Raw genomic sequence first — 24,577 nt, 5'->3', positions numbered from 1 at the left:
TGGGTTTGTAAAGTGCAGCAGACACTCACTGTCTGGAATACTAGGATGACATTTGTAGAACTTCACTGCTAGGCCTACTGCTGTGGAGCAGCTATGTCCCCCTGCTGCTGAGAATAAGTACTGCACAACACATTCTGTCACAGCTTTAAAAAGAAAAAAACTGTGTATCAGAAAGTAGAAGTCATTGGCTAGTTCTGGGAAGTGATGTATACACACAGCCTTCTCTATGGGACTCTCTCCAGACCTCTCTTTCCAGGGACCTTAAACATAACAACCCCTTGCATCTTCTGACATATTCAGTCCAGTAAGTTTGTACTTCATTGTGATACAGTCACTATATTTTACACCAAAATTGACTTGTTCTGCTGTTTCTGTTTATTGAGAAAGCATTAAATAAAAGCCACACCTTACACAATTTAACTGCCTATATCCACTGAATTCAATCATGCAGTAGTATCACTGCAATCACATGAAATAAAGATAATGCACAGGATGCTTTTCTTGGCCTAAACCAATACAATAATATGATATATTTTAAACACTTATTAAGGCCCTCCGACCCCTTAAAATAAAGAACAAATGCAATTTATAAGAGAATCTGCTTAGCTCTCAGATACAGTACGTCATGTACACACACTGGTATGCTTTGTCTCCAGAAATACCACGTATGACCAAAAGGAGGCAGTGGAAGCTTGCAGAAAAGGTAAACCAGGTTCCAGTTTCCAGTTTCAAACCTCTCACTGCATTGGACAACGGTTACAGTAGCGCTGCCGCTGGTGAAGTCGATATCTCATTCACATAGAAGGTCCTCCAAATGGATCATATCTCTTTCTTTTAAAAGGTAATTACGAGTTTGGATAATGAAGAGATACATTGATATGAGTATAAGTGGGGGTCGGGTGTGATTAGCACTCCCAACCCTTCTGGCTGGATGATTCAAGATATTCATGATATGGTAATTAGTTCCTACCATTACCACCATTGGCATTGTTCTCTGTCTCAGACCATTCAGGGTTTACCAGTCTCTAGCCATCCAGCATATGTAATTTGTGGGAGGCAACATGTCTGATTTGGGAGACTATGGTTGACATGACCTACAGTAGTCCCTAGTGGTAGAAATTGCCACCAAAAACTTATTATATGTTATATGCTAATTTGCTCAGAGAAATACCGAGAACAGTTAATAGAGACTTGTGATATGATATTACATAGGAATCAACACCTAATTTGCAATTTAATGCTAATTTAATTCAAAATAGCCCAGGATACTTTAGAAGAATTCACTCTTCCTGTGTATGTATGGAAGCATATAAGCATATATTGTATAAGTGAAATTTGATACATGACGAAAAAAGGTAACAAAGTTAATTGAATTGACTACAATGCACGAGGACCAACTCGCTCTCTCGTTGGACGCGCGTAGCGGCTAGGCGTGGCCAAATAAAAAGTAGAGTTTGCAGAGATCCGCGTGCTGCTGAGGCGGGGGTAATCAGGCAGTCAGAGGGTATCTAGTGTAACCGTGGGAGCCGAAGTCTGCGGGGTGGACTGAGGAGGAGGACAAGCGGGAGAGGACGTATAGAAGTAAGCGCCGCAATTGGCACATGCATTTTTGCGGGTTTTCTTTTAGTTCCAGCCATATCTTATCGTTATCGGATGGTGAATGAAACACTGAGATACTGACGGACAAAGATGGAAAGTCAAGGTAGCCGCTGTAAGATCGTGGTGGTCGGAGACACGCAATGTGGTAAAACGGCGCTCCTACACGTTTTTGCGAAGGACTGCTATCCAGAGGTAGGTGTCCCGATGAATTAGTATTAATGATGATATTAGGATGATCATTATTCATATTTGAGTGTGATGTCAAATGGGAAATGTAACAACTGACGAAAAGGCATGGGTCGATTTGATTCTTCTGGGACTCAAGCGCAGTTTGTAAATGGGTGTCATTGGTTACTTGCATCACTAAACCAGATTCAGCTTCTAAATAATCGAAATAAGGACACTTCTTCTTCTCTCTATCTCTTTTCAAGTTTCTCAACAAAAATGTTCAGCTAGAAAGGTGTGAAGGCACCTGCGTTTGGCGACCTGTGTGTGTGAGTGTGTGTGAGTGTGTGTGAGTGTGAGAGAGAGAGAGATATTAGTGTGTGTGTGTGTGTGTTTTCTGTGTGCCTATTAGTGTTAATATCTGTGTGTATAGAGAAAGAGAGTGCGTGCTCCCCCGTGCGCGATACCCCACCGTTAGCATCAAATAGGCCTATTATATGGAGGGACTAAGCACTGTGACTGATGAGTGTCTAAATATTATTCTTTAGTTATTTTATTTAAATAATGCGTAGGCTATTGTACCGCCCTAATTTGTATAGGCCTGCTCTGCACATCTTTAATACATCCCATCTATTTATTGAATAAACAACAAACTTGCTAAATGATTCATGAAATTTAATGAGAATTATATTTTTCCTAGATGTTTAATTCATGTTGTAACTATTAAAACTATCTTTTCAGAACTACGTTCCGACGGTCTTTGAAAATTACACGGCCAGTTTTGAAATCGACAAACAGAGGATCGAACTGAACATGTGGGACACATCAGGTAAGACTATTTAGGGTCTCGGCTTCTTCTAAAGATTGACGACAAATCAATCTTACTGCACGGCAGCGGCGACAGTCCGTGTCTGAGACTGTGGGAGGAAGGGGGGGCTGCTTCAATCAGTTCCAAGTTTTCAAGCAGCGTTCTAGGCCTATTTGACGAATTGCTTTGACCCTGCCAACTTATGACTGACGTATTTCTGCCCGGGGCATCAGCTATTTGTGATTGCTGTCTTTGCTGAGAACCTCGTGCCAGCCAGTCATTTCTGTCAGTACACCGTATTTGCATTCCTCGCTGCGCGCTATGTGGTTCGCTCTTCCCATACGCTGCACGGGGGCCAGGCAACTGCGAGGGGGGTCCAGGCTAAATCAGTCTGAGAACTGTTAAATGATCTTGCCGTTACAAACATCCATAATTAATGTGCTTGCACCGTTCTAAACCCTCCACAGCGTCCATATCAGTGCCAAAAGGAGGGAGGCATCCCTTGGCTTCTGATAGTCTGTCTTTGGGTGTGAACTAATTACCACTCCTTTGTCTAGCTAATGGGTCTGTATTTGATTCCAGCTATGGGCCTACTGAGGGGTTTCAGAACAAGGATGCAATTTGGGGTAACACTCTTGGGTCCCACACCTCCAGACCTAAAACAGAGTGATGCCCCTCTTTGTGGAATGCCATGTTCTACTTTCAGTCCAGGGATGTCAGGCTGGATTAGCTTCCAGCTCAGAGCTGCAGTGATGGTGTCTATCTGACCATACAGACCTCTGACTTGGCTTGGGTATGGAACCCCAGGGGAATTCCCTTTAGTCCCACTGTCTAAACATTCTCAAACCTAAAGCATCCTCCAAAAGGATTATGTGATATTTTCATGTTACATGGTCATATGGATAAGAATGTTTTCTTTGGAGGGGATTTTCTGGAAGCGGATGGGACCTCTTCTCGACCCTGAGAGTAAATCTACTTTTGCCTGTCAGCAGGGGGCAGGGGTTAGGAGGTCTCTATGGCTTGGAGGCACAACTGTTTCTTATCTCCACTTTTGGGGGGCGTCTGACTTGGTAGCAGTGTTGTACGTCTAAATCCTTTGATGTCCACTTGCGATGTGATTGAAGACTAATCTTCAGCAAAGAAACCCCCCTCCCACTGTAAACAAAATATCACCCTACCAGCCAAAGGGCAAGTTGTGTGTGTGTGTGTGTGTGTGTGTGTGTGTGTGTGTGTGTTTACTGTCTGATTCATAGCAAACCCAGATGTTAATATTTTCACTCAAAAGATATCAATTACTGCATTGCCTACTATGGTGAAACACTGAAACATTTAGATTGAAAACAAAACATGAAGGTCTCCATTCTACCATGCTCAGCCTTTCATCTTTTCCTTCCCATTCATCTCTATCTTTTCCCTCTCTCTCCTCCTCTGACCCTCTCTTCCTCTCACTTTTTCTCTCCCTCATGTACGTTGGCAGCAGCAGTATTTTGCCAGGGGCCATGTGTCTCCCACTCTCCAGCTGCCTGCACTCTCTGGACCTACTGCTCTAATTGCTGTTGAAGAGATGCATTTGCATAGATCCCCACTGCTCTTCATTAAGTAGAGCCAACTACCCCATCATACATGTAGCTACCACAGTCTCCTAGACTGTCAAACTGTTTTTGTTATTTTTTGAACTAGTTGCTTTTTAATGCTTGAACGAAAAACCAATTCCAAAACCCCAATGATTTGACTTTTAATTGAAGCTATTTCAGGAGCTTGGAGTCTAGCCTCATTCACACTTCCAAAGCCCCTGTGGTCTGGTAGGACGTGTATTGCCATTAACGAGGTCATAGGTCCCATTGTTTTAGCGTGGCAGAAGACCATTGATTAGTTTAGCCTCATTGATTTTGTCTTCTCAACATGGTCTAGTCTTCCCAGGATGGATGAAAACAAGAGGTGAGATATTGATGTATTTGAAGTCATTACTGGTCTAGTTACTCAGTCTGTGTGTGTGAGCCGGGGTCCTAAATGAATGGGATGTTTATTTTAAAGCGGTATAAACAGAAACAGGGCCCTTCTGGCTCCTCTAGACCAGAGGCCAAATTTCAGCTCTGCTTTGTATTCCACCCTGCACTCTACTTGGAACCATCTGGAGAATTAAGTCAATTAGAAGCCGATTGAGTGGAATGCAAATGTGTGTGTGTGTGTGTGTGTGTGTGTGTGTGTGTGTATGAGCGAGAGTGAGTGTGAAAGGGAGGGAGAGAGAGAGAGAGATTAGAGTGTGTATGTGTGTTTTCTGTGTGTCTATTTGTGTTAATATCTGTGTTTTGCATCTGTTCGTCTCTGTATCTAAGTAGCAGTGGAGTGCTGATATATAAAAAGACAGCGACAACTGACAATCCCTTTCTCCTTGAGCGCAAATGTCACCATTCCGAAGCCCAGATTCCAAGTTGTGATTGGTCATCCTAACAATGACATTGGGTCACAATGGGTCTGCGCACCAATCAGTGACCAGTGCTGGGTGCTCACAGGGGCACGATGGTAGCCAGCCAGTCTGAGTATCTACCCAGCCAGAATGCTGATGCCCCCTCTTCCTCTTCCCAATATGGTAGTGCTGCATGGGAACTATCCCCTCAGACTCTGGCCCCGGAACATTCTCCCACTCACAAGACTGAGAATGTCTCCCTGAGAATGTCTTAACTCACGACAGTCTATATCTTTCCCACACTACAGTCACGTCTCTGTTTATGTTCTCTGATTTAGTGCTCCATCCGATCCCAATCTGGAAAGTGGAAGCCTTGTGCCGTGGGTCAGAGAGTTAGTCTTAGTCATACTGTATCATGCCCACATATTTTGGGAGATTATCTCATGTCATTACAGCTCATAAGCAATGTCAAACAGGTCCTCTCAAGCCGTTTGTGTGTTATCCAGACCAATACAAATGATTTTACATAACACCCAGTCACTCGCAACAGGTGTCTCTGTAATCACAGGTGTGATTTTAGTTTTTCATTTTTAAACATAATGACTAGTCCGTGCTAACCCATTACATCACCCATATCCTAGAGCGCTCTCACAACACCACAGACATACAGCCTCGCACATCACACATGCACACTGACTTTTCAACATTCCTGCTGTCTTTGTTTTTGTTAAAACCCACATTCTCAGTGCACTGGACCATTAGTGTGCCCCCGAGCCCTGTATCAACAGGCTTAGTTCACAGGGCTCTCCATTCCCTTGCCCTCTCCACGTGATGAATGTTTAATAGCGAGTGCATGAGCTACAACCACGATGCAGAGATGAAATAAAACCAACAGACCCCCCTCTGCCTCCTACTCTGGCTGTAGCGTAGCTGAAGGCACTCAGAGAGCAGGCCCAACATGAAACGAGACTCTCGTCTGCTTCACCGTGCTGATGGACGGGGAAGATTTGGAAGGCTTACGCTCAGTGACTTGGAGCATCAATCACCCGTTTGGCCTTCCTCATTTCTCACTGTAATTTAACTCCCATGCTTCCCTGTTCTTATTTTACCGTCCCCATTGAAATATAGAGGTAAACACTTCAACAAGATGATTTTAGGTATAATGGCCTGTTTTTATTACCGTTTTGTTTTTGTCAAATCCTGAATTCAACTGTTATGGGTAAAGAATCATACCGCACAGAAATGACGATGCCTTGTCTTAAAACCATAACTGTCAATATTGATGTTGTCAACATCCTGAGAGGGGATGAGAATGTCCTAGAAGATGTTGTTGACACACACACACACACACACACACACACACACACACACAGCTGCTGCAGTGAACAAGCCGTTTGAACACTTGACCAGCCTGAGGGAATATCTGCCGAAACCAAAAAACCTGTTTTTATGTTGCCGCCACGCCCGTCGGCAGGTACACGTACACCTGTACAAGCCTGGTAATGAGGGCCTGGAGATACCGCAGGGTTACTGGGAGGCTTCAACATGCCCCTCTCAACACCCAGAGGAGGTGTTTTAATGTGAAATAGGTGTATAAGGTCATGGCTATTTTTGGATACACTTCCCATACACCTATTACACAGTTTATCCATTTGAAGAATTAGAATTTCTTTTACACTATCATTATGTTACTGTGAGAGTGTAATATCCTGCACATGAATATAGCATAGCATACATGGGCTGTATGACTATTGTTTCAGATCAGCACCAGTATGGAGGGGATGTTCATTCCTCATAGAATTGAAGGAGGTGTTGCCCATGCTATTTTTAGGGCATGTCAAGGCTAAGTAACATTAACATGTAGTTAGAGCTCTCTCTGCGGAGGAGAGCTGAGCAGAACCCCCGGTAGAGTATTCACGTTAGGTCCCATTTTCAATTAATCATTGCTCAAGTTTGACATCTTTACAGCACTGGTAATGATTAGGTTCTTTTTCAATGTGTTTCAACACTCCTAACAACAGCAACAACAGAAAACGATTACAATCTGTAATAAAAAAAAGTATGTCCGCATGAGATCTAAAATTGTGTCACTGCCACGTTACGTTTTAGCTAGAAATACAAGTGTGCCATTTCCAGGCTCATAGAGACAATGTTGGAATTCCTGTGGAGGTATTTTAAGAAGGGGGGGCGGGGTGACCTGGCTCTCCACTGTGTCCCTGTGGGCCCAGTTACGCCTTCTGAGGGATTAAATCTGCCCCCCCAAAAGCAGTAGGCTCTACCTCATAATCCCAGGGATTACAATTGTACAAATCAAACAGCCATAACTGTATGTGTGTAACAAGTATATATGCACTGTATTGGTGTGTGTCATGTATACAGTGCAGCAACAGTATTGATCAGTCCTATATCCTACTTACTCTACGCTGCATATTGCTCCACTAACTGTGAGTGACCATGTAGTCACCCAGAGCCCAGAGGCCTGGCTTGCAGAGCCGGAAGGAGACCCCAGGGGTACAGGCTGCAGGGCTGGATGTCTCACCGCCCGGTGCGGCCCCTAGGTGGGCAAGTGTCTCTGACAGGGCTCACTGAGTCTGACTCATTAACGATGACTCTGGGGTCAGTCACTGCGCTGGAGGGGACATGGCCTGGGTGCCGTCTGCTAATATGCCACAGAGCCAATCATACCTGGGAGAGGAGAGGGGGGGAAAGACATGAACACAACTATAAGTAAAGGATAGAGACCGAAACGAAGAATCTGTATCACGTGCCAGTATCCAGACATACGGATTGAGGGTGTTTTTAAATGTATACAACATCCACTCTCTTTCCTTGAATACCCCATCTTTCTCTCTCCTCCCCGTTTTCCCTCCCTTATTTCCCCTCCGTGTGATGGCTCATTAGTCAAGGCGGCTGCTGAAGCAGAGCGCTGAGCTGACCTGGAGTCAGGGACCACGTGTAGCAGAGGGAGGCCACAAGCTGTGTGAGAGCCAACCTTACTGACAGGAACACACAGGCTATAATTAACACACACACAATATCTCCCTGCCTCACAGAAAGAGAGGCACACACACACATACAGGCACATACGCACAGCGTTTATACACACACATGACCAGGCACATGACCGGAACCATCAACCACTAACTGGACTATATGAATCATGTTCACACACACACACACACACACACACCGCAGGACAGGCTCATCTCTATGCTTATGTGATGAGTCGGTACACAGCCCAATGGTGAGACCTCCCGCCTCTGTTCCTCCCTCTGCCTCCCAGGCCCTAATCTGAGTGTCACAAGGCTGCTTCTGTGGGACTCCAGAGTCCAGACAGCTCTCTAATGACAACCTCCCAGTCCCTCTCCTATCTGATCTCTGGTGACTGTATGAACCCCGACACAGACATACTGTATCTCTACAGCATGTCATTCATCTGGATGCCAGACACTACTGCTCAATGTACTGTATAGTCTGCTTACTTATCATATTTTCAGCTGGACACCGTTTTATGAAATATTTTAGATGATTGGACTACTATTAAGTTATTTATATTTTGGTATTCATAGGATGTATTACTGACAAGGCCCAGACAGAAAAACAGCGAGCAATCACGGAGGAAAGACAGACAGATAAGTAGAATAGACAAGAGAGAGGATTACAGAGGAAGAGAAGAGATAACGATATACACTATACTGAGTGAGTGAGTGCGTGCCTGCGTGTTCGTGCGCGCGCCTGCCTGTGCATGTGTGTTAGTCTATGGGAATGCCAACAGCCCTGACCCCCCTCACCCCTGCTATTGTGTCTCAGCTGACCAGAGGAGGGGTGGGGGAGGGGCCTGGGACCTGGGGTGGCGCTCGGGGGCACAATGAGGCTGGGAAGCATAGCAGCTGGGGACTATGGTGGGGTGTGGGTGAAGGGAGGGAGAAAGGGGGAGAGAGAGTTGTGTTCCGTTGCAGTGAAACGTGAGGGGAAAGTGACAGAAGGAGAGAGAGGTGTACATCTGGCCTGTTCCCTTCCTCCCAGGACGTGGATGTGTGGAGCCCACCCCTCTGAGCTTTGTGATGTGCTGTGGGGGGTCAGGGTTGTTGGGTGTTCCCTGGGGACAGGACCATTCTGGCCCCCTGGTCCTGTGGGAGACTCACTCAGTCATACACAAACACTGACTGTTCATGCTCACTCTATTTCACTATATACTGACTCCAAACACACACATACCATGACACAAACAAATGCACGCATACGCGCGCACGGACACACACACACACACACACACACACACACACAGACTCTATGGACATAGTAGGAAGTTATTGGTCCTAAATGGAGTCATCTGAATGGGACATGGACTTAAACATGGCCTCCAATGGAGGAATATAATGAAGTGAGGAGGATTTCCATGCTTTACTTGAGGGAATGAATGACTTGGTCCTTTTTGAGACACTTTTCGTTTTTAGGTTTTCCTGTCGCTTAACACGAGAAATGTTTAAGCTTCTTCATATTTGAGATGATTTTTTGAGGCTTTTCTTTCACGTATAGGCACCCCGTCAATCTGAGTTAAAAAAAACAAACAAACACACAAAAGCTTGGCGCCCACTCACTCAGACTGACACTCAAACACTTGTCTGTTCCCTTCCAGCAGCAGCAGCAGCCAGACTTAGGCTCACACAGGCTGGCAGGAAGCTCAACACAGGAGACTGGGGGACTGCTGGTCTCCGGGCCCGGGCCCCCCTGGGTTGAGCTCAGCAGAACTCACCGTGGCACCAGCTTTGATCAGCGCACATCAAAGGGCCACAGAGACTGGGCCTCGCCTGCGTGGCTCCCAGGGCTAGCCTTCAGCACACCCTCTCCCCCACCTCCACCAGAGCAGACCCCTCTCAGCATCCTCCTGCAACCCAGCCAAGCGTAAGGAGATACGGCTGGGTCCATCTCAAAGCCCGCATGGCCCCCTAACCCGCATCACCCCCCCCCCCCCCCCCCCCCCCCCCCCCCCCACCACAGTTCCCATCATTTATGGATGACTTTTATTTATAAACAGGATCAGATGCTCTCTGTTTCTCTCTCCGCTGCCTTTGTGGAAGTGAAAGCGCACTCAACGCAGTCATGGAAGTGGTGCCCCATCTCTCCCAGATGCCACCCCAGGGACCTGTAGAGTGGGCCGGGCTGAGGATGGATAGGGCGATGATAGGGATGTGCTCGGACAGTTTGGGGGTGGTGTGTGTGTGTGTGTGTGGGGGGGGGGGGGGGGGGGGAGGTGTAGGAGAGGATGTCCTTTCCCTCTCCTCACAAGTTGTCTTTTATGTGCCCATAATAGCTTTCTGAATATATCCTGTCTCTTTTTGATATCAAACAGGCAGCCTTGGACTGAAACCCCGCTTTCAGTATTATTACCACATTTAAATGAAAATTCTCGAAGAGAGTAGAATCTTCTCCCCTCCTCTCTCTCCTCCTCTCCTCTGAAAAACAGCACTGTGAAAGAGAGAGAGAGACTGTAATGCATGGTGATTTCCAGGTGAAAGGGAGGGGGAATTTGAATGCCTCCTGCGAGAGAGTGGGGCCTCTTCAGAAGAGAATCCATTACGGCATGGTAATCACCTCCTACTGGTGGTCACAGCATTACAAGTCATATTGTCTGTGCAGCAATCTTTTCCTGGCCAGACCAGGCCTTCATATATACATGCATACCTCCTCCATTCCCTTCTCAGTGGGATGTGTGAAGGTACTGTGATGAACCAGGGAGGGTGGGCTTTTAACCCGACTCCTCAAGCCTCCTGAAGCCTTTTGTCTAATCGGATCAACACTTTTTTAGGCAGTGAAACCGGATATTCCCAGGTCTTCTCGCTTCCAAAATACCCCCCTTAAATGTCCTCAACTCCCCTCCCCTCCCCTCCCTGTGTCCCCCGGTTTCACGTGCTCAGAACAAGAGAAAAGTTAGACTAGGTATGTTGTCTGGGACAGTTGGAATTAGTGGGGGGGTTTGCATTGGCAGGTTTAAGTGGTGGAGGTTGTGAAACAAAAAACAGCTTCTAGTTGTTCTCTCTAAGCGTCGTCTTGTCTGTTTGAATGGTGTTATTTGGTGTAACTTGTCTAAACAGTGCATACCACTTTGCCATGATGACTCATCATTCCCAGTGTTGAAAGGCACAATGCTTGAGAAAACCCAGCCGGCGAACCAACAAACCTTGGCGTGTGTTGCACATATATATATATATATATATATATATATATATATATATATATATATATATATATATATATATACACACTCACTCACAGATATACATTCTTACACAAACACACCAGCTCAGACATAATACAGACAATAATGGGTTATGTCATAAGAGGGAGTATACCACAGCTTACTGTCAGGTTGCATAAAGGACAGAGGAAAGAGAGAGAAAGAAGGGATAGAAAAACAACAATAGAGAGAAGAAGAAGTTGTTTGAAGCTTTTTAGCAAGAGATGAGCCTGTATAGACTAGGTATGTTGTCTGGGACAGTTGGAATTAGTGGGGGGGGGTTTGCATTGGCAGGTTTAAGTGGTGGAGGTTTTGAAATAAAAAAACGGCTTCTAGTTGTATAGATAGATAGATAGGGAGGATGAAAATACCCAGCATGAGGGTGATAGAAGGCAAAACACAGCAGGAGGCACAAAACACAAAGACAGACAGAGAGATCAAGCAGTGGGAGGAGAGGCAAGGAGAAATGAGGAGAGGAGAGGTGAGGTAAAAAGAGGAGAAGAGAGAAAGAGGGAGAGAAAGAGAAAAGGAGAAAGAGGACAGCCCACTCCATCTCCATCTCCCTGGAGGCCATAGGATACAGACAGTAATCCTGCTCTCCGTTGGCGGCCGTGTCCCACCATGTCCCCTGCCTGTGCTGTCAGCTCAGCGGCTAGTCCTGCTTTTGAACCTATGAGTGGGAGAGACACAGACATAGGCATTAAACTCCCCTACAGTGGGGCTTTGAGCACATCCATGCAATGCCCTCAGCCTCCTTCAAAGGCTCTGTTTCCTCCAGAGTGAAAGGAAGGGAGAGCTTTGATCAATATCCCCGATGATGAGGCCACAGACAGGGGAGGTTAATGGTCATTTAACCCTCTGTCGCCTCCACTCTCCCATCTGTGCTTTAGCGCCTTTGAAAACCTGACTTAGCTCTCTCTATTTCACAGGGCTTTCTTTATCGCCGTTCATGTGTGTATGTGTTGGCCTGGAAAAGTGCAACAGCAGCTGTGCACACCACTTCAAATTAAACGAGGTAGCCAGGAGATTTCTGCTTGTACGACCTGATGAAATAGAGAATACTGTAATTTGGCGGGCTGGCAGTCATAATAAGTCTTCTCTGAAGGTTTATCTATTGGCAGGACCCAGTGTTTCTTTTCCCGTTTCTCTCCCTAGTGTTGTTTAGCTTGAGGTTTGTTTGAGTGGGGCTCTGAGAGATTAGCAACCATGCCAATTAACAACGCAACCCCCTCCATTACTGAAGGCTGTGGATGTTAGCAATGAAAGCCCCCAAGGTCTGCTTGGCCACTTAAGAGCAGGAGCCTCGATCCCCCCTTGTCTCCTCTGAGTCACCTCCTGACCATCACTACATCGGAGGCATTAGGGATACTCCCCGCTCTCCGCTCTCCTTTCTCCCACTCCCTCGTTCCCCTGCTCGCTCACTCCCTTCCTCTTTTTACTTCCTTTCAGGGCCACACAAAGAAGCCTTTTGCAATCCCTCCAGGTTGCTACGATACTCAGCCACCACAACTTGAAATGGTTCGCTACTCTTTGAAGGTGGAATCGGAGAGGAATACAGCTGGGGGGTGTTAAGAGAGAAAGAGAGCCAATATATGTGTGAGCAAGTGTGTGCATATGTTTGAGTGTTTGTGTGTTTGGGCTGTGGCTAGTTAGATGATACTGCTGTTATCATAGACTCACAACAGTATCCACACTGTGTGTGTGTGTGTGTGTGTGTGTGTGTGTGTGTGTGGGGACTCCATACCGTATGCACGCATTAGAGTCCACTTATGGGAAAAAGCTGTTATTTTCCCCTCACTTTGCTGGGAGCCATCACAATGGCCTCCTTCTCATCTGCTCCTGCACGTACAGTACTGTAGCATAACACCCTTTACTGTAACCAAGATTTAAGTGTCTGCAAGTATATCAGGGTTCTAAAAGGCTGTGATGTTACTGGTAATGGTAGTGTATTTAGTTTCTCAACACGCATTATAATTGTAAAATTACGTACAATTATTTCCAAAACTGGATGGAAAATGGGACGGCATCACCTACTGCATATTTTACCACAACAATCAAATATTGTTTGATGATTCTCTAGTCAAAGCTCTTGGAATGTACAGTGCTGTGTATATGTTCATGCTTTTATAGGATCAGAAAGAGTTTGATCATGCTAAACAACGAAGATGATCTGAATTAGCTGCAATCTAGCTGTCAATAACGCAGTATAAAAAGATTTGTCACGCCCTATATGTGAGCAGCACCTGTGTGTCAGGGGACGACTGAAGGCCTAAATGAAGTCATACCAGAAGCCCTCAGGCTTGATTACTGTACATTAGTGCTCCAGTGACGACCTGCCGGCCTGTAAGTCCTCTGGGGTGTCTGTGGTCTTTAAGAGTGGAATGGACTTCCTGAGGAACACTCCTGAAAACCCCACCTCCCTGCAGAGTCCCTCCTCTACAAAGCCTCGGCTTTCTCTAATGAATACGATGGAAATAACGACAGGCATCCGCTCTCCCTATCTGGGGAGGCTGGTGCTAAATCAGGCTAATGCTAGAGCCAAGCGTTTTGTGAGGGGTATTTTATGCCTGTCCTTGGCACCGGAGGGCAGGGTCCCATTCCTTGACGGAATTGGCAGTGCCAGTCCTGACTGTTCAGACTGGGCAGGGCTCTGCCCACCCTCCCCTCCCCCACCCCCCTCTATCGCTCCCCAATGCTAACCCATCCGTCTTGTCCCGTCCCTGACTGGAATTCAATTGACCTTTTGTTCTACCTCACAGCACATGACTGGAGCCCCACCCTCCTGCCATAGGCAGCTCAGAGCTCCTATACTTCTTTATTTGATCTGTCCTGTCCAGTGCTTTCATTACCCACACAGGCCACCCGCTCCCTACTACCCTGCCTCCACACACCCTCGTCCCCCCCCTTTTATCTTTTCAGCCCGGTCTACAGAAACTGTTGGAGGAGGGCACATTTTTGGCACGGCCGCTGATCTGTTTTATGAGTGGGAGAAAGCTCCCCTCTCTCCTTCTCGTGATGGTGATTGGATTTTATATGTGTCTGCTCGGCTTGTTTTACACACAGCACTTTTCCTCCTGCCTTTCTGTCTCTCCCTCAAAGGACTGTTCTGACTTTGTAGAAGTGCTGAGGTGGCTCCGCTGTCGCTCAGAGCCCGGGAAGGTTCTGATCCGCAGTGCTGTGTCGAGGCCCGCTGTGCCCATGACCTGTCAATCATGCTGATCTGTGGGATTGACAAATTGATCCCCAAGGCCTAGTTTCCCTCACTCAACCCCTTAATTACTTTTATAGTAAAACAGGCACCATTGTCTCAACTTTTCATCATCTACCCACTCCCCCAATTCTTCCCTTGGATTCTGTTTGAATTATCTCCCCTCTCTCTCTCCCTCCTCTCATCCTTCTGCACCTTGCCTTCACCCCATTGTGAGAGTCATTAAATCTTTTTTGGCCTCTCTCCGCGCACCCCTCTCCCTCGAACCCCTCTCCCTCTCTTCTCACCTCTCTTCCCATTGCAGGCCTGCTGTGCTGTGATACCTACTAAAGACCACCATTGGCAGCCACAGCACTTCATGTGTGACCAATCAGAGCCCTGTGTTGTGCGATGCACTCTGCTGAGTGGTGGACCTGGTGTCTGTGTGATAGGGCTGGTGTGTGTGTGTGTGTGTGTGTGTGTGTGTGTGTGTGTGTGTGTGTGTGTGTGTGTGTGTGTGTGTGTGTGTGTGTGTGTGCGTGCGCGTGTGCGTGTGCGTGTGCGTGCAGTGCCTGTCTCTCAGCAGTAAACACCACTAATCTTGTGACTGCATTAATACGCCTTTAACAAGGAGGGAGTGATGACTTCCGGGTGGTGTGAGGACTGTTTCTGCTCTCAGCTACAGTGACTGCCTCTGTGACCTGGTTGTTTTTTGTCTTGACATGGAACAGAGAGACATGTTATTCTGTTGAAAATAATTCCAGCTGTCTAGCTTTGGCTGCCTGCAGGAAGTCAAATGTTTGAATGGGTTGCAGGGGAAAAAAAATAGTGAAGCTTCCCTAGAAAGTTTTGCAGAGCTTAATTCCACAGACGCACGAACGCACACACGCGCGCACACACACACGCTCCTACTCTGAAGTATAATAGTCTGTGGCCCTTATGACAGGGTGGCAGTAGCATCATCCTTTGTCTTGATGGCTGAGGTCAGGGAAGAGCAGCCGTCTGAATGGGCACGGCCATGGGCCGCGTGCAGCCATTGTGTAGGCCTCATTCCTCCGCTACACAAAGAGAACATACCGACTGTTTTAGCGGCGGTAACAGCCATTGTGTGGAGCCCATTCCTCCGCCATGACAAAGGCAGCAGTGCTTTAACAGGCTGGGAGGCCATTGTGTACACCAGATTCCTGAATACAGTAGCAATGCTAATGTGAAATGACGACACAGCCGTGTAGCAATGCTGCTGCCCTTGGCCTCGCAATGTCATGCAAATTATATCTCGGGTTTGGAGTGTTGCCCTTGAATCATGAGGAACAAAGTCAAGTCATCTATATCTCCCCCCCCCCCCCACCCCCAAGAGGAGCCATAACAAAATCTCAATTCTCTGTCTTCTTTGTGGAGGTAGGGTGCAGTGGTTGTGTTCCAAACCAGCAGTCAGGGGAGAGGAGGGGGGAGGGGGGGGGAGTAGTGCAGCAGGGGGGCCACAGCCACAGCCAGACTTCCTCACAGCCCAGATCTGTTTTACAAGACTCCTATTAAGAGCTCTTGAGGAGAACAGGAGAGAGAGGGGGAACATAGTTAGTCCTGCTGATTCTGCAGTGGCACCACTTTGCCTCCAAAACTGATTAAAGGTACTGAAATTAAAGAGAGTGAGAGAGACATGAGTTAGAGTGTATATGAAGGCAGCAACTAGAGATTGAGAAATGGAGAGAGAAGGAGAAAAGAGGTGGTAAAAGGGTGCGACCTTTAGTTTGCCCTTTGTCCCGGCGACTGCTGTCATTTGGGATGATGATGTGGTGTGTGTATGTGTACAAGCCCATGTGTGCATGTTCGCCCCCCTTCCTTCTCTGTGTTAGAGGGGGGCTCAGCTGGGCACATCTGTGTGCGTGTGAAGCTGGGAGACTGATGATCCACTCCCAGCATACAGCTGTTTAATAGCAACACAGTTTGGCATCAGCAGAATGCAAGCCTGCAAATAGTAGGGCTGCACGATGCCCTACTAGTGCGTGTGACGCGTCTGGGTGGCTATAATTGTGATTATACAGATTGTTAACACTCGTGCTGCTCTGCATCATCCTCCAGGGCTTGTGCATATGACTATAGGATCGGCAGGATTGGCCATATATGGTTAAAATGAGGTTTTCTTGGGGTTAAATGAGGATTAAATGCCTTTTTTTTCAGAGGCAGATCAGGCGCTAACTTATGCGTGTTGGTGTGTCTCCAGGTTCCTCGTATTATGATAACGTGAGGCCGTTGGCATATCCGGACTCGGACGCCGTGCTCATCTGCTTTGACATCAGCCGTCCAGAGACTCTGGACAGCGTCCTGAAGAAGGTTAGTATCGTCTTCCTCACCCAATTCCAACCAGTGTCCTCCATCATGCCCTGACAGGAGTGAGTGCTGCTAACTTTTAGATTTACCTTTTTTACTGATCAGAATGATCCTATATTCACTTTAAATGCATGCTTTGTATAGTCATTACTACACACTCTCATCTCCCAACAATAGAGCAAATCAGAGCAAATCCTGATGGGGGGGGGGGGGGCACCCCCCTGAAGCACCCCTCATGAAATCAACTGAGGATACTTGACCCTTCACCCCACTGGGAATAAGAAAGGGGTCAGACTTGCGTTTGTGCTGGGTTCAGAGTGGAGCATCAGGGAGGCACATTAGCCACGCCAACCCAATCAAGGAACAGCTGTTGTGGGTCCTCCAGGAGAACAAGAGCATTTGAGTTTGGGCATTTATGTGAGTTTCTTGTGAAATGAGAAGCTAGACACTGATAGTTGTTCGGATGGTGGTCCTTAGGGTGTGATATTCTGATATTGGTTTTGGGAACGTGGTCAGAGCCAAAGTGTGGTAAGATGTGGGTGGAGTGGTGAAATGTGGTTATGGGCATGTTTTTACTATTCACAGGCCCGCGAGTGTGTGTGCGTGTGTGTGCCTGTGTGTGCGTGGGTGTGCCTGTGTGTGTTTACAGACACCTTTATTTATGGGTTTGTTTGTGCGTATGTGTGTCATGTAAAACAGGCTCTGTGCCCTCCCAGTCATTTCCCATCTTGAGGCCATGTGTGTCGTGTCCCTTTGAACTACTCCTCCTGCCACTTAAAGACATTCCAGCAGGCCTGCTGACGTGTTTAGTGGTCTGAGAGCTTCTAAAACACTCCCCACAGTCTTTGTAGATCTAACCCTGGACACCTTTTTTTTACCCACGAGTCTCTCGCAAGCCTCAATGCCCCCCCTCAACAAGGCTTTTGGTTTTCCCATGAATTCCCCAGTTGGGAGTGCCATGACCTCTTGACCCCTAGCTGTGGTAGAGGTAATCTCTAAAACCTAGGGCACGTGGAAACCTGTTGCACAATCACCATCCCAAATTAGACTGTTGACCCCGCATGACCTAGTCTGTCACCAAGGTCATCAGCTGACAGGCGGGGGAGGGGGTTGAGATGGCTGGTGAAAATATGCATGAGTTTGATTGGACAGCATAGGAGAGGTGGGGGTAGAGCTTGGCGGGTCAAAGGCTTTTTTCCAGTTGACGGATGGCTGCACAGCCCTGCGTTCTGCTCCTGACTTCTCCAGTGCTCTGACACCTCAGATGTCTGGGTTGGAACTGTTTGGTATTTAGTGAGAGAGAAAGAAAGAAACAAATTAAATGTGGCTGTCTGATTTAAGGCTGTGTTCTGGGGGGGGGTGATTGGCTGATAAGGCTGAGCTATGGGGGGCTGAGCTATGCGTGTGTTGAACAGAACTACACACATTTGTCTGCACTGTACCAAAAATAGCTCAAGCCTTACCATGACAACAAATCTAATGTGAATTTTAATACACTATTACATAATTTCAATAAGTAATTTGAATTAGCCCCCAAGCGAGAATGTGAACACTAACTCATTCATTTACATTCATTAAGACCAATAAGCTTAACCAATGTCTTACAAAATGTAGGTGAAACTAAATAAAACAGTACTATCCTTTGGGTAACAGGGTCCAGGGTCAACCACCTCCACCCAGGAGCTGAGAGGCCTGGGGGGGGCACAGGTCAAGGTATTTTGGCTCAGAGAATGTAAAGGTTCCCTGGGGGCTTGTTCCACTGTTTCATAGAAGGACCTCGGCTGGGGATCTGACTGACGAGCACTGCTGTGTATTTACTGTCTGTCTCTGTCTGTCTGTCTGTCTGTTCCACAGTGGCAGGGGGAGACTCAGGAGTTCTGTCCCAACGCCAAGGTGGTTCTGGTGGGCTGTAAGCTGGACATGCGGACGGACGTGAGCACCCTGAGAGAGCTGTCCAAGCAACGGCTCATCCCCGTCACACACGAACAGGTGAGGGGGGAGGGATGGAGGGAAGAATACATTAAGAGAGAGGGAGAGAAACAAATATAGCAATAATACACCGCTTTGCGATCGCAATGAAGTCCCACAGGGGAGGAGAGTGACAGCACGCACACACACTGACACACACACATACACACACACTTGACAACGAGAGGGTAGAAACACATTATAAATCTTCGGACGTGTTGCCATGGTTGGCATTTCAACTGCAATATGCTGACAACGCTGTGGAGGTTGTTTATTGTAACCGAGGGTGTGGGGTAGCTGACTGGGGGGTTGCTAGGGTTTATGTCTAGGGACACATTTTCACTCTGATAGGAAATATTCATGCAGATTTAGGGATTTTGAAAATGCAGGATAAATGGACAAAAAAAAAAAATGGACTTTGATAAATGAGTTAGGTCTTTTTATCGCATTCTGCCACGTCCTCTAAGCCAGGGGGATTGGGGGGAGGGGGAGAGGGTTGATAAACTGCTCCGTAAATCCGTGAATTTTAATCAGCTTTTTGCGTGTTCATTTTGTGCCCTTCTGTGTCTTACACAGAAGTGGAGGGGCTTCTCCCCCCCCCCCCCCACACACACACACCACACACCCCACACCACACACACAAAAGCCCTCAGAACAAAGAGGCCTTTTTCCACGCTGGCTGTGTGCTAGCCGCAGGGCAAAAACCATATTCAGCCAAAAAAAACAGCAACTGAAAAAAAAAAAAAAAAAAACAGCTCATGTAAATAAGATACATAAACAAAAGATTGAGTGGGACACCATGAAGCTCTTGGAAAATTGCAGAGGACAATTTTGGGGAGACTCACATTAGGCCATTGTCCTGTTTGACGTCAGGCACTATTTCGGTCTGAGGCAGCGACAGGGTACTGCTGGCTCCTGCAGTACTGCCAGTGCGAATGTGTCACATACAACAAAACAGCAAGTGCTCCTGACAACAAACTTTTGGTGATCTAATCCAATAGCTTGCGGTTGTTCTGCTGCTGTTGATCAGGCGATTGTGAACATGGGGTGAACCCCAGACATTTCCGCAATAATCTGCCAAAGATCTGATAGAACTTCCCTGCTAGTCATGGCCACCCCCCGCCCCCTCCATCTCCCCCCAACCCTACTCTAAATCCTCTGTTCCACCTAATGAAGACTTTTCCTCTCATATCAGTGGCTCTGTGCCAAAGCCTGATAAGATCACACCAGGCCTGTGGCTATCTAAGGCTCTCTCTGTGTGTGAGTGTATATGATCCCAGGGGAGGGTCATGGGAAATGCAGTCCCATCTCATCTATCATTACGTTAGTGCTTGTTGTCCCTGTATGACACTAGGTTTAAAGTCAAACAGAACAGAGAGAGAGAGAGAGAGAACCAAAAATGTAATTTGGCCGGTATCCAATCAATGATTCCTTCCAGCCAGACAGCAGGGTGTGGTAACACTACCCTGGAATGAAGCATCATTCTGGGCCTGTGTAGGGCAGAGAGTTCTCTCCTGTCTAACCACACTGTGAACACACACAGACAATAGTACCACTGCCCCTACTGAGACCCCATCGCTCCTCTGCTGCTCCAGTTTTAACAGAAACACAGAGACAGGGACACACAGAGACACACAGATACAGAGACACAGTCAGAGACAGGCAGAAGAGAGAGAGAGAGACACTGCATTATTCATGTCACATGGAGCAGGTTCATCTGTCTCCAAACATGTTTACATCCAAAACATCTCTGTGCTGTCTCTGTGGGTTAGGCGTGTCTTTTGCTACAGTAATGTGATATTTCTCGTATGGTATTCCGGTAAGACAAAATGATGCATTCTGTTTCATGGAAGTTCAGTTCAGTGACTAGTTATGGGATGAAATCTGTGTGACGAGACAAGCAAGCCTGAGGGTAGGAAACAAGAAAAACATTGTGGTGTTGTCAAATGTTTAGTTTTGACATTGTGCTGTAAACAGAAAGAGGGAGAGAAAAAAGATAAAGTAAATACACTTTGTGATGATGCTTAGAAAAGGAGGTGAAGATGGTGGTGTTGTTTATGACGATTAAGATGGTGGTGGTGTTGATGATGGTAGTGGTGGTGGTGTTGATGATGATGACGATGATGGTAGTGGCGGTGGTGTTGCTTATGATGATGAAGATGGTGGTGATGATAGTGGTGGTGATGATGATGATGATGGTAGTAGTGGTGGTGGTGTTGATGATGAAGATGGTGGTGATGATGGTGGTGTTGATGATAATGAAGATGGTGGTGGTGGTAGTGTTGATGGTGGTGGTGGTGTTGATGGTAGTGGTGATGGTGTTGATGATGGTGGTATTGATGATAGTGGTGGTGGTGGTGTTGTTGATGATGATGATGGTGGTCCCTAACTCCCTCCCTCCTTTCTCTCTGCGTCTCAGGGCAGCATGTTGGCCAGACAGATAGGAGCGGTGGCCTACGTAGAGTGCACCTCCAAGGTCTCGGAGAACAGCGTGCGGGACGTGTTCCACATCACCACGCTGGCGTCGGTGCGGCGGGCACACAAGCCCCAGCTGAAACGCAGCAGCTCCCGCAGGGGCCTCAAACGGGTGTCCCAGCTCCCTCTGCCCCCCATACCGGGCCGGACTGAGCTCCTGGACCCCCCCCCTGCTATGAGGAAGGACCGGGCCAAGAGCTGTGTGCTCATGTAGAGACCCACTGACACACACATATATAAATATACATATACACAGAAATATATGACAGAGGAACTCTATTTATTGTTTTGTTTTTTTGTTGTTTTTATTTTGTTGTTTTTTGAAAATCCTCCTTTATTATTCTTATCTTTTGCACTGCTGAACATGAAAAAAAAGAAAAAAAAGAAAAGACGCGTTGTGGAACCCGATGCTTTGGATTTTTTCTTTGTGCGCGAATCTTTTCGTGTTTTTGGAGCTGTTTACATTTTTTTTGTTTTTAAGTGATGTTCAAGTGGACATTTTCGCTGCAGATGAAGCCTCTGGAGGACAGAGCAGTGACAGAAGAAGTGTAGCATGGTCCTGTGTTGACAAGAGGAATCACTTCCAAAACCTTTACCACAGAGGGACGTCACACTGGCCTTCGCCGGTGGCTGACGGACGACACTTTTACTTTTTCAGAGAGGGTGGAGGAAGAGGAAGAGGAGGAGCGTGTTGAATCAGAATGTTGGAGAGGAGCATGTGTTTATAGAGGGGGATGACTGCTCTGTGGACATGCTTTCTGTTGCTATGTGCTATATTGTGTCATGAAAACTCCTGTTGCCATATTTGAGGAAAAAAAAAAACAGTATGTAAAATGTGCTGAAAAGGGATTGTAATGAATGGGTTAATGATGGGACAGACGGAGCTAAAATCTGAATCTGAAATTGCAAGGATTGATATTGAATTGACTCGTGAAGGATGTGTGGAGTTTATTTCAGATTATTGAAACCACAAGTGCTTTCTAGAAAAAGTCATGTTACATATCTGTTTTTTTTTTTTAATTATTTAACTCTTCTTGTCAACTCAGATCATGTCAACTCGATTCACTGAAGTTATTGCTGTTGTCGCTATTTTAAGATGTTATTTTGTGGAAAATATAGCAGTAAAATGTTAGGGCTATTTTGCTGTATTTTCACTTACTCTGAGTCTAAAATAAAGCAACAGCTTGACGCTAGGGAGAAGATAATTCCTCACTGGTCCATGTTTCTTCATTGTGTTTGAGAAAATATCACTGCTGTCACTCACTAAGATGACACATTCTTCAACTTCTGTGACCAATTTTCTCATTATTGCTCAGATCAAACAAATGACTGTTAGTGTGGGGGTCTACCTCCTGCACAGAGCTGACTTCACAAAAGCCATTTTGCAAACCCACCGTATGGTTATCTTAAGAGAGCCCAGTTCCCTTTGGGAACGTGCTAGCGTCACACCTATAACCATCAACTGGCTGTTTCCAAGGTTACCATCAATCCTATGGCATTGGCATCACACAATTTTCCTGTCAAAAAGTAATAGTAAGTCATTCTAATTTACAGTCGATATTTAATCCACTCAATTGCTGTTACAAAAAAAACTAAAGTCACAATGCAACATCCACAGAGCAAAGACAGCAACACTGTGTTTTATCAGCCGAGTCTCCCGGCGCCTCTGTTAACCTGAGGTAAAAGGAGACTCCACACAATGCGACAGCTGACATCCCATATAAGTTCTCTCCTCTAAGTAAAACATTCTGTCATCAGTTTGACCCTTGAACTCCTTGCTCCTTGCTCCCTGAGTTGTTTTTCCCTGAACTGTACCTGTAAAAACACAGCGCAGACGGTCTGGTCGGTCTGTCTGTTTTTCAGACGTTATGGGCAGCTGGTAAGTATGTGGGAGCAGGAGTGCTGCTCGACCTGACAGAGTATGGCTGGAGGTCAGAGTGGGTTGTCCGTCTCTGTCACCACACTCTGGCTCTGCCCACATGCATTACTCTACCTCTCTCACTGTGTCGCCCTCAGTGCTGTCAGACAGCCAGGCTAGCCCTACAGGACCTCACACACACCAGCTTCCATCATTCTCTGTGTGTCTCTGATAAGACTAGCAGTACTGGCATCATACGTTCACACAAATAAACAGAACAAATGCCAACATAAACATAATAAGCAAAAAGGGTCTCTGCTATTTATTGCATTAGCAAACTGGGAATTGGCTGGCTCCACTGGTTTAAAACAGGAGGACTCAAAAGGATTGAGTCCTCCCACTCTAGAGAGTGTGAGGACAAGGAAGGGGATAAATGGCAGGAGCGAGAGAAAGAGAGGGGGGTTGTTGGATGGGCACAGAGGGCAGAGGGAGCCTAGGAGGGGGTCATTCAGGGCAGGAAATGAGCAGTGGAAATGAGGTTGGCACCAGCAGCGTGGGCACTGGACCTGCTGGGCCCCCGTAGTTCAGGTTCTCACTAAGAGGATTAGTCCTGTGGTGCCACTCTGTGTGTGTGGGGGGGTAGTGTCACTGGTTGTGGTGTTGGTCTGCATATCTCCCTCAGCTTGTGACTCATCAAATCAACCATTCATCCTTGCACACACACACACACACACACACACACACACACACACACACACACACACATAAAACAAAGATAGGGAATAAAGTGACTTCTCCACGGTTTGCCTCTTAAGTTTATCTTTGAGATCTCCACCCACTCACACGTGCATTTCCCGGAGAGGTTTATTACTGTAGAATGTCGAGCATCTATTTCAGCAATCTGATCAGTCATTTGCCCTTTACAGAGAAGACGCCAGGAGGATTAGAAGCACCTTTGTTCAGGTGTAGCGCAGCTCTCTGCCTCTGCACACTTGAGTACCTTCCCTCCCCTGCTGTTGGCAGCTGCTGGGAGACACACAGGGAAGCCCAGTGAGATCTGAATGGATGTCTGACATCACCTACACAGAAAAGACAATGCTATGGACATCACTGCCCTATTTCACGATGCAGATATGACCTAAATGGGGTGCTTTCCACAGTGGAAGAAAGAGCTGGAAAAAGAGAAAGATAAAACAAGGTAGGAAGAGCATTTGGGTGACAGAGGGCTACAGAGGAGCTCCACAAATTGCGTACAGTCATGAGATGGGGTGTAATGAGGAGCAGTGTGTGACTAACTTGACCAGCTAACACACATACAGCCACATACACACAAGCACATGCGCGTGCGCGCGCGAGCACACACACACACACACACACACAGTGTGTGACTAACTTGACCAGCTAACACACATACAGCCACATACACACACGCACACGCACACTCACACGCACGCGCGCACACAGACTCAATATGAGCAATAAAGTAGGTATTAAAAATGACATCTCTGGGGACTATATGTTAGATCAACCAAATATCCCCATCA

General features: G+C 46.7%; 1 protein-coding gene across 1 annotated transcript; it reads left to right on the top strand.

Annotated features, from left to right (window-relative positions):
- Positions 1 to 1,486: 1,486 nt before the first annotated feature.
- rnd2 (Rho family GTPase 2) lies at positions 1,487 to 22,374 on the top strand. The gene is made up of 5 exons (XM_083677939.1): positions 1,487 to 1,791; positions 2,506 to 2,593; positions 16,626 to 16,735; positions 18,587 to 18,721; positions 21,120 to 22,374. Exons 1-5 carry the CDS (start codon positions 1,690 to 1,692, stop codon positions 21,387 to 21,389), a joined length of 705 nt encoding a protein of 234 aa, XP_083534065.1. The 5' UTR covers positions 1,487 to 1,689; the 3' UTR covers positions 21,390 to 22,374.
- The last annotated feature ends 2,203 nt before the right edge of the window (positions 22,375 to 24,577 follow it).

Source organism: Argentina silus (assembly GCF_951799395.1).
Source record: "Argentina silus genome assembly, chromosome: 9".
Taxonomy (NCBI): domain Eukaryota; kingdom Metazoa; phylum Chordata; class Actinopteri; order Argentiniformes; family Argentinidae; genus Argentina; species Argentina silus.
This window is presented reverse-complemented; position numbering and strand designations above follow the sequence as displayed.

Coding starts and splice junctions, on each gene's coding strand:
- rnd2 (XM_083677939.1), top strand. CDS start 1,690: ATGGAAAGTCAAGGTAGCCGCTGTAAGATCGTGGTGGTCGGAGACACG. Junction 2,594..16,625: donor GAACATGTGGGACACATCAG/GTAAGACTATTT, acceptor GTGTGTCTCCAG/GTTCCTCGTATTATGATAAC. Junction 18,722..21,119: donor TCCCCGTCACACACGAACAG/GTGAGGGGGGAG, acceptor TCTGCGTCTCAG/GGCAGCATGTTGGCCAGACA.